Consider the following 11,398-nt stretch of genomic DNA (forward strand, 5'->3'; position numbering starts at 1 on the left):
GGCTCTTTTCGTCACAGTCAATATAGTTTTGAGTGTGCGTTGGACAATCTCTGAATAATTACCGTCAACGAAAGAAATCCGCTGGAGGACACTTCATAATACATTGAATATGGTTAAATCGAATAATGATGGGGGGATGGAGAGAAAGATTCATGACAAGTGCACGCAATGCAATTATTATAACTCTTTTTTTTTAAATGTAAACAATTATAATTTATACACCATATTTTCGAACTAAATTAGTATGTATGTTGACAGTGATAATTTACTTTAATATCGCCTGCAACACATACAATTTTGTTCATCATGAAAGTATAGCATTTTATCGACGCTAATGAGCTGCTTCGCTCAACTCTTACATACATTAATTACAATGTTTCTTTGCATGTGCATATTTTATTTTTCTGAATAAAGTCCTTAATTGTACATTGGCTGTGTGTGGTAATACATCTTCGGGGCCGATTTTCCAAAGTGAAACATGATGGCATCCAATTTAAATGTAAAAAATAAAATAAAAATAAAAATACAAATTATATGATTTTAATTGAATTATGTGCTAAATTTTAATAGTTTGCTAAGTTTGTACATAAATTAAATAAATTACAAGAAATTTGACAAAAAATAATAATAAAAAAATAGCAATTGTTATAAATAAATTAAGTCTATGTGTACAAATCGAAAATATCTAAACCAAAATTAGTGAACTTTTAGTCTTTTTTTTAGCAAAGAAAATTGAATTTCGAAAAGAGAATTAATATGAAAATAGATTGTTTTGATTGATTTTCTTTTAAATAAAATTCTTTATATACGGCAATCGTTATCGTTATCACAGCTTGAACCTTTTCTGTTAAAATCTAGCTTTGCAAGTAGATTTTTTGTTTGTCTACAGTCACACGATCGAATTCTGACTGAATTTTCTAATTTTTTTGCCTCTCTTCTTTTATGTTTGTTGCAAAAGGTTAAGCAATATGGGTTTTTGGCAATTATAAATTAAGGGAAACATTTCACAAAAATATCTTAAATAAATAATATGTCTGATTTGATGGGAAAAAAGTTCGATCATTTCAATATTAAAAAAATGTACTTTTTCATATTTGAATGATAAAACTAATTTCATCAAATCTTAAGTATTTAACCGCCTTTTGAATTTTTCTTTTCTCTTTAAATAAACTTCGATAATTGTTGTAATTTCACTGGACTTTCTTTTGTTAATTCTTTTTTTAATATTAGAATAGTATATGTGTAATATCAACTCAGCTGTCTAAAGAGTGTTTGCCAAATTCAAAAAAAAAAAAAAAATAGTTATAAAAATATACATAAAAATATGCCTGATCTTAATTGTCGATTCTATTGATTTGAGATTGTATTTACAAAAGATGCTAATGAATGTGGATAAAATCTCTTCCATACGTTAAAAAAATGTCAATAAATAAAATGAGTTTCTTTTTTCAATTATACAAATGTTAAACGCACTAATGTTTTGCGGGGGTTGAAACTTGACAAATCATAATAATTTGGCCTAACAAAAAAAAAGGAAAGGAAATGAATGATCTAATTGACACATTTATGGAGCACACACAGATATAAATAGAGGACATATATTATGGGTACATTAAATAATTTAAATACATAATAGCATCATGTTGTTTAATTTTTTTTTCTTCCAATGGAATCTGGCAAAGTATTATTATCATTAAGTATAGCTATATAGGCTGAATAATAAATGAACTATGTTCGTTATTTGTTTTAAAATGCCAATTTTAACAGAGTATGCAGCACTGTTAAAACAGCCACCTTCGATCGATGCTTATTTGTTCCACCAAAATTCTGAAAACGTGGAGCTCGTTTGAATTTGTGCAGTTGGTGTAGAAAATTAAAATTCGTTAAGAGTAATTCTGGAAATTTCATTGACATGCTCCACTTGATTCATGTATTCACGGAAAATGACCCAATCATAAAAATTGGAATTTGGAGCCTTTGCGCCTCCAACCTCATCCGGATTCAAAATGGTGATTTCTGCGCCCAATTTATGCAAAGCTTTTCGAATTTCGCATAGAAGTAATTTCGCATCTCTTTTGGCATTTGTAAAAATCTCTTGCAATGGATTATACTTTTCCAAGTCCATTGTGGATCGTTTGTTATTATGATCATCAAGAATGTTATGGAATCCTATCAACAACAATTGGAAACGTTCATCACAATCAAGCAATAGTTTGGTCAATCGGTCAATAAACAATTTTTTCATCGGCTGTAAATTAAAGAAAAAGGTGTTTGTGTTAGAACAATATGATAACATTAAAAAAGTAAAAAAAAACTTACAGTTTCCATATTAAATTTTCTTGCTGGTTCTCTGAAGCGTTCCTTTTCAGTCTCTGAAACCGGTTCAAGGAATTCTTTCTGTAGTTTTCCCTGTGGATACAACCAATTTTCGACCATAAATCTCCATCTATAATGGAAATCTCTAACACTACCGGCATTCTCGGTAATTTGCAACTATAAAATAATATAGAACAATAATAATTAGTTATGAAATTGGTAGGAAAAGATATGGCGAAATTCAAAAATTAACTAAAAGCACAGATGATAAGCATGAAATGATGAAGAAACGCATGAACGTCATAACAATGACGCATATGATAGCCAATGACACCAACAGTAATCGATTGCGTAAATTAAAATGAAGAAATAAAGGGACAAGCGGACAAACATAAAACAGTTTTTTTTTTTAATGACGAAATTTGAACAAATGTCATTAATAATTATTCGCCGTGAATTTTTTTTTCTGCTGATGTGACTTGAGTCTCGTTAATGACATTTATTTATGCTGCGTCATTCACACACAAAAAAAAAATCTGTTTTGTGTTTGACAACCTTTGTAAGGAAAACACAGAGACAATATGCAAACATCATGTTGATGCTTTATTTGTATTTTGTTTCATTTTGTTTTATAATTTAATCGAAAATTTGATAGCTTTTGCACCGAAAGATATTTGTATTTATTTTCTAATTTAAAGCATATTTGTTTAGTTCGCAATGAAGACAGAAGGAAAAAAATTATTCGCCATTCCCAATTTTGAAGAGACATGCAATATTAATATAGAATTATTGAAATAGAGCAGAACAGAGTTTATTGAATAGGTAATTATATAATAATATGGCCTAGCACCAAATGAATGTATAAGATATATATTTTAATGAGTGAAAGCACATGCAAAAATGTCTTATTTATTCTATGAATAAATGGAAAGCTGAACGATTGAATTGTTATTGCGCATTTTCCCAAAGCATGACATTAATATGAACGAACAAAAACAGCATGCCAAAAATTCACCTCTTGATTGGTGTTGTTTTGGGGATGTTCTGGATGAGGGCAAAGGGATATCTACGAGAGAAATATCACACGTTAATCAAGCACATTTAAAGCAAATTATTGACAACATTATTTGACACGAGCACACATTCTTCTTGTTTCTTCTTCTTTTTTCTTTTTGGTACCATCAATTTGGAGAGAGGAAGGAAATAAATACACAAATGACTGTGTGTATATTAAAATTTACAAAATAAAGAGATGATGAGACCGGTATGTTTGAGTGAAACCGCCGATTTCAACATACATAAGACATCGAGACAGATCAGTAACAAGTGCTACAAAAACTATTATAAAAAACGACATTTAAAAAAAATGTTAAAATGAACTAGAGAATGGACATTCAAATTTACCATTGCACATACAGTACACCGGCAATCATTATTTCTCGCTTAATATAGGGAAACTAATATACACACATCCAAAAAACAAGAGAATAAAAGACAAAAAAAAAAATACGTGAAAGAATCAGTCACAAAAGGCCACACTATTGACACAACAAACCCGTTTGGGTCAATATTCATGATTCTAATCGACAACATTGTTGACAATCGCTCTTCTCTCTAACATCCAATGGCTCTCATTTTCCACTGTGCACACGCAATTCCGTCGAATGACGTTTGTGCGTGTGTATGCGCCCGCGAAAATCAACAAAGCCACACAGTCAAACGACAGGTAATGAATACATAACATTATTACATCAAATAACAAATTTGTGAGAAATGCAAGTAAATATAACGATGGTATTCTGATCGTTTTTTTTTTGTTGTACAAGACAATTTATTCAGTGCAATGACACTATGCATGCGCATAAAGCGAACAGATGTTATTTTTTTCTCTCTCTCGTGTCACTTCTTCACGTTGAACCTTTTAGATTGAAAGAGGAGAGGAAGAGGGAAAGAAAAAACAATGCGCTTTACTCTTGAGAAAGGAAAATGAAAAATATCCGAATCTCATACGTAATTTGTATTCATAGCGATGTTCGCTATTTTATTTCCTTTTCGATGGTGTATTCAATTTGGTTTTAGCGACACATTTCACTCATCATTTTCCATTTTTTTAAATTCTTTGTCTGTCTATTTATCTTCAAATCGTTTGTAAATGTGAATTGATTACTTTTTCAAATAGTAATTGTTATTGTTGTGGTTTTTTTTTTCGTGGTTTCAATATAGAGATAGGTAAAGAATGTGCGCGTAGATTACTATTTTAAAAGAAAATGTGTGCGATGTAACATTTTAGTGTTATCAGCGATGTGCTTGTTTGCCTTTTTTTAAACACAGTCGCCAAGCTGTCTATATACAACACATATAGTACAATTCAGGTTTCTTATGAATATTCACATTATCATACATCAAATTTTTTTCATATTTTTGAATTGAATAAAAAGAAAAGCGATAAATATAAAAAGCGATATTTCTACTTACAAATTTTTCAACGTCTTTCCAGCCATTGGATTTGGCTATGCCTGATTGTCTCCATACCAATGTAAGGATTCCCTTAATATTGTCTTGATTATGATCCACTTTCTGTGGCATATCTTCTTCCGCCGTACATGGTGATCGAAGTGTTTCTTGAAGAGACATATTGTTATCTGGACTATGTGGACGTTCTGGACGAGCTGTATTATCAATTGGACGAGCGAATCCTTGTTGTATTGAGAGTATGAGCAAACACACAACAATTATAAAACAATCGCTGGTTTCTATAATATAAAAGAGAATCGTTTAATTAAAATGATAATATGATCATATGATAATGCGTAGTTGTTTACATACGAAACTAATTAAAGAAAATAATAGTGGGACTTCATTTCGAGCTCAATGTTCCAAAAGGTGATGTCAAACTTAAAAATAGAGAGAATCAGTGGAGACAGTCCAAATAAAAAGTCGTTAAGAAAAAGTAAATTTCTGGTTACGATTTCGATTGATCATAAACTGAATTTGCTTTGCTGCCCGAGAATTTGAATCGATAAACTGGCTTTACGGTTAAATAGTAACCAAACAAAAAACACGCATTAGCACCGAACAGTCGGCTCGTATGTATATTAATTAATACGAGAAAATCTCTCACCAATATAATATTTTTGAATGATGATTCATCGCATACCAAATCAAAGTCTCACTATATATTGGGTATGTTGTCTGATGGAATTCACGCAGCGCAACTTACAACAATACACACCGATACAACCGTATCGCATTGATAATAGCTGCTAGTTTCTAAAACAAAAACGCATTCAAATTCATATGACGACCACCGTTGTTAGATTACGAAGTTATAATTGTTCGATTACGTCAACCAAAATTGGTTGCAGTAACGATGATGCTGTGCAAGTGCTGCACTACATACACACACTTATATGCATTGTTTTATTTATTTTTTTCGTATTTACTGTACAATGGAAGGTACAACCGTCCGATGGTGACCGCAAATACCGTTGTTTTGATTTTATAATTAAAAACTGTATCGACCGACGACGATAGAGACAGAAAGATGGTTAAGCAATGTGGATTTTCCTATTACATACAGAAAACCTTCGACCACACCAAGGTTCAAATTCAATTGCTTGCGATCGCTCTTTTTTCGTATTTTTTTTTTCTATTTTCACTTGATTTGATGACTCAATAAACATGGCATCGCATGAGACACACCATAAAACAATAACGAATGAATAACATTTTTTTTTCGACTCGTGTGCACTATTATAAGCCAATCTCAATATTTTTTATTTGTTCGTGTTATTAATTTAACACTTTTCAAAATTTATCGTTGGTCGTAAATAATGAAAATCCAAGTGTGATGCAAAAAATAGCATATCTGTGCGGATATAATTGTTTGAGATACAGTTATCTAGCTGAAAATAACTTTTTTTAAACGATGCACATTTCATAAATCAATCAATTTTGGTGTTTCATACAACAAAATGGTTATTATTTTTTATTTTTAACATTTAGCGATTTAGAACGTATTTTTAACTTGTGCAACAATAAAAAGATGAGAAAAAACAACAAAAAGCCGTCTTTTTCGAATCGCATTGAACTTCAGTTTTGAAATGTAGAGAAACAACCTGTTTGGTGATTCCATTCGTCATTATTGTTTGCTTTACAAAAAAAGTAATTTTTTTTTTTCACAGGTGTATTAATCATCTTCATCAATCTTATTTTATAACTGTCTTATACTGCTTTATCAGGCACCGTCAAGCATTTATTTTGGCCATGAGTGTATTTTGCTACCAATAAGCATGATATGTCTAGTGCGCGTTTTAATTAACAAGCAATCGAATCGATGATCTATAAAAATAATAAATCCACCCACGATACAAAATCGGTACGGTTCTTCTTGGCTTCAGATAGATTCGAATTGATTTCCGCACGAATTGGTTCGGTCGCGCAGATTTCAATTGCATTCAATACTCCACGTGCCAATCCACTTGTCTTTTTTTCTCATTTAGCTAATTTGAAAACTGGATGACCTGAATAGTTCCCAAATTGCGTGGGGTTCGTCAGCAAATTTTCTCGATGAATAAATTGACGTAGAAATCATATTTTTCTTTCTTATCGTTAACATTGGCACACAATTATTCTTATTAAGAATGGAAAAATGGATAGAAAAATGTTCTCCTTCTCGTCAACAGATAGAGCTTTGCAATGTACAAAGATCTTTATGCATTTGTGTAAAAGAAGTCGCAAAAAGACTGCAAGAAGTGAAGACAGAATAAACTAATGAATGATTTACTAAAATTCCATTCAAACAAATGCAGATGTTAAACATAGAAAGTAATTATAACTTGATAATAAAATAATTTAAGTAAATTTCGGGCCATAAAATTTGTTTATTGCTCAAAACCGACAAATCCTTCTTAGAAGGAAGGAATGTTTCTTCGTTCCGGGTGCTCTATGCATTTATATTTGCAATTTACTTTTACCTGGATTGAATGTAATTGTGTAAAAATCGTTGTTACTATCATCTTTGGCCCGGACAAGAGAAAGGAAGAAAGAGAAAGATAGAAACACAGAGAATGAGAGAGAGAGAGTGAAGAGGATTATCTCTGGCGGATATTGACTATTTAAAAAAGAGTTATACGCTAGTAGCACAAATGGTTGAAATGAAGTGCAGGTATCAAGGTACTTTTTTTTTGTAAACGCTTGAGCATCAATGGTGGATTTAAGATAAAGATAGGGTTAAGTATGAGGGGTATAAAATATTACGTTTATTGGTGTCTTCCAACAAAAAAAAACGTCTTGTTTTTTTAGGGCACAAGATCATTCATTTTTCTCGGCATGAATGTACTCTACAAACACACACAAATTTCATTAAGACCAACAATCAAAGTAGGTACAAAAGAAAAACAATGGCAATAAAATATTGGACTAAGTAAACAGAGTTTATTTTTTGAGATTTTTTGCCATTTATATACACACATTCATAAAACAACGATAATTATTTGCGGTTATGCGTAAACGAACAATGGGTTGGGGTATTATTGTGGTTTCGCTCGTGTAACATGTTAACGTTTTGATGTCGTTTACGATATGATCATAATTTGGGCTTTTGTTTCATTCTCAATAGTTCTGAATGAATTTGAGATTAGACATCTGAAGCAAGGTTCAGAAGCTGTTTGTTCTGTTAACCACATCATTAACAAAAAACTATATAACGTTTTTGCCAAAAAAAGAAAAGAGGAAAAAACTATAAAAAAGTGAAACACTCTACCGGCCACGATCAGAAAGTGCAAACGTTTCGTTTGGATTGCCTAAAGTAGAAGTCACTTGGTGTCAATTTAAAAAATATGCGTTGAAAGATAAATAGAGAGAGAGAGAGAGAATAAAAACAAAGCAATATTGGAATTTGCGTGCCAAAAAAAAAGACACACGACGGAACTGAAATGATCATAAATGTTTATTCGTCACTTTAAATCTTTTGATCATAGCGCGCTAATCCGATATACATATAAAGGACCGCTGAAGTGGTCGCAATGCGATCGCATACACAAAACTCTGTCTAAAAATGGTCAAATTTCTTATTTGTCGCACGTACACGAATCGATATCAAGAGATCAAGAAAGTAACGTCAACAAATTTCATCAAAAATTCCAAAATGCACACAAAACATTTCATTTGGATTTATTGATTTTCAATGAAAGAAAACAAAATTTACATCTCATTCGCGTGATGACAACCGAACCGGCAAAAAGAATGTACGTCGATCGATTGAAGAAAGCCGATCAAACAAAGGCTTGAAAGTCAATCGCAGAAGAACATGCGTCAGGAAATATCCGCACTCAATTGTATACAAAGATAAAACAAAAAAAAAAAAAACACACACACACACCAGACAATTGGCCTATGGCCACAACGGGAATCAATTGGTAATAATGAATGAAGTGCGTATATATTCGTCAAATATGCTGTCCGATCAGTGTGTTATGTGTTTTTACGCTTGTTATTCGGTGTGTTATTCACGCTGAGCAATTGTTGAGTCATTGGGCAAATCAGCCCTGTTATAACAATACATAGCTGGTGCGCTCGTGCAAAGACACACGATGAACAGTGAAAAAAAAGAGGTGTACGTGCGATTTCCATTGAATTTAGTGTTGGTTCAGTTCCGTTTTTGATGGTATTGACGAACGTGCTTGCACATTTTAACATATTATTGTCTTCGCGATCTGGCTTTGGTTTTTTGATCATCGGATTTATGTGTCTGAGACATAGGGAATTTTTTTATTCGATTTTAACTATTTTATTATACGAACGGATGGCGTTTATATGATGACTAATAAAGAACAACACACTAAATTTAGAACTGAAAATTTTGATCGATCGCAGACAGTGTTGAAATCGAAACACAAAATGAAAAAAAAAACACATTTCTAAAGAAATTGAAGTCTAATTCCATGGAAATGCTTGACATTCAGTTAGAAAAAAATTAGAATTTTTTATATTCTTTATCAGTTTGTGATTGCGTATTTCCAAACTGTCTGTTTTTTTTTTACAGTAAAATGTAACACGTTACGATTGTAGATAACACTTCTATTCAGATTTGTGAAACATTTGTTCACTGTTTTGATGCGTTTTTTTATTATTATTTAATTGTCACGAAACTTACTTGTGCTTCCGTTTCTTTTGGCTGTTCGATGTCTGTGCGTTGATGAATTTCTATGAATCGAATCAACAATCATTTTGCTGAATGGAGTATTTTCTAAATTGACATTCTCTTTCTGTTGGCTGCTGTTGCTGAGCACCCTTGTGCTATCATTTCTGTGATTGTTGCTGTTGTTATGGTGTGAACGTTGTGAATTTGATGAAAAGCAGCTACTTTGATCCATATTTGATGTCATCATTTCCTTATCACAAAGATCACTTCGTTTAATTTTGTCTTCGTTCAGAAAATAATCACAATTTTTATGAGAATTGATTTGAAAATGGCTTGTCCAAGTGGTTTCCGTTGAATTTTTCACTTCGTTCGGCATCAAACCTGTTGAATGTGATGATGCTGCTGCTGAGACTGATCGACGCGCCTTTTTGGTTCGTGAGTATGTTGGAATAATATTTTGATCGCGATCAATAATCCCGGAAAACACGTTTATATTTGGATTACTTTTAACTTGGCACATAATGTTTGAGAATAGATTGATTTTAATTTGCACAGATTTTTCTCGATTTATCTGAAACATTTATTTTTCGATTGATTTGAAAGGGAAAAAAATTGACGTTAGTTGAAAAATTCATTTGAGAAAAAAATTTCCCGGCAATGTTAGTTAATTATTAATTTCGCATAATTTTTCACATATTCTCATCTTGAAATTTTTCATGTGATACATAAAAATCCATTCGCAAAGGAAAAAAAATGCAATTTTATGCTTGCGATGTTAATAATAACTAACATTGTGCAATAGGCACATTGGCCATATCATAAATAAATTGTACACGCACCTGTTTGAGTTCAAAAATTTTAACTATATAATTTAATTTTCACTTGATCACTTGCAGAAAAAAATACGAAGAAAAAATCCCCAGAATTGTACCTGGTCACTTAACACCGCTATTATCACTTGTTGCTTGTCACAATATAAATACTCGAATGGTGTTGATGAATGAAGAGTGAATTAAAGTTGTTTCAAAAATTGTTTCTTGCTGCTGGTGCTGTTGGCGTTTACGTACGGTTATCACATCGAGAGCGCAACCGTGTGTTCATCGAAAGCGAATCGAATTACAAATAAATTTAAGGCAATAATTATATTCTAGTTCAAGTCTCTTCAACTACTCCTGTCGACACACACGTTGTGTGCTGTGCTGTCTTGTGTATAGTAAAGTTCGATTCCGAAAGTATCCGCTATATGCAGAAACAATCGATGTTCCCACATTTACGTCTCTCTTTTCTGCGAGTTACACATGTGTATCACACTTTGCTTGTTGTGCCGTTGCTTTTGCCGCTTATTTATTTCATTTGTCACTCAAATGTATCGAGAGAGTGAGAGATATGTTTTCTGTGGCCAGACGTATAGGTGCTCGTATGTGTGAAAGAGTGCTCTCTTCTCATATGGCAAGAGCTCATATGTGTGTGAATTTGCTTTTGTTTCAGGCGATTTTCAGTTGTATTGTGCTATTGTGTGCTGTTTTTTTTTCTCTTCTTTTCTGTCTTTTTCGTTTCTCTTCGTTATCGTCGTCGTATTTGTCGCTTCGGTGTTTCAGTTTTTGCCTAAGTCTCGATGAACGTATGCATAGAGAGAGGCAGACATATCACATAGTATGTGTGTACGTATTTATGAATGGTGTGATGATATTACTGATCTTTGATATAAACTCACAACTAATAACAACAACATCCCATAAATGGTCGATTTATATTCTCTTCCATCCACTTGGCACAATGGATACTCCTTTTCGTCGTTGTGATAGATTGCATTTCATTCAACTTGTTGCTGATTTGATTCTTTTCAATTTCCATAGTGATCAAGTTATATATCTTGACCTAATGATCAACTTCTGGCGCCTTGGTATCCTCCCATCTACTGGAACTTTTTTTTTGGGA

General features: G+C 32.3%; 1 protein-coding gene across 2 annotated transcripts; it reads right to left on the reverse strand.

The window, feature by feature from the left end:
• Positions 1-232: 232 nt before the first annotated feature.
• LOC116344414 lies at positions 233-11,139 on the reverse strand. Of its 2 annotated transcripts, XM_031772936.1 has the most exons (6): positions 10,300-11,139; positions 9,473-10,031; positions 4,792-5,069; positions 3,332-3,382; positions 2,320-2,493; positions 233-2,248 (listed from the first exon to the last, which is right to left on the reverse strand). In XM_031772936.1, the coding sequence occupies exons 2-6, from the start codon at positions 9,978-9,980 to the stop codon at positions 1,874-1,876; spliced, it is 1,386 nt and encodes a 461-aa protein (XP_031628796.1). In that variant the 5' UTR covers positions 9,981-10,031; positions 10,300-11,139; the 3' UTR covers positions 233-1,873. The 2 variants fall into 2 exon arrangements, with proteins under 2 accessions (XP_031628796.1, XP_031628797.1); XM_031772937.1 differs by lacking the exon at positions 3,332-3,382 and having other exon boundaries at positions 10,300-11,138.
• Positions 11,140-11,398: the final 259 nt, after the last annotated feature.

The sequence above is a fragment of the Contarinia nasturtii genome, unplaced genomic scaffold (assembly GCF_009176525.2).
Source record: "Contarinia nasturtii isolate CC-2019 unplaced genomic scaffold, AAFC_CNas_1.1 Cnas_scaffold_1037, whole genome shotgun sequence".
NCBI lineage: Eukaryota > Metazoa > Arthropoda > Insecta > Diptera > Cecidomyiidae > Contarinia > Contarinia nasturtii.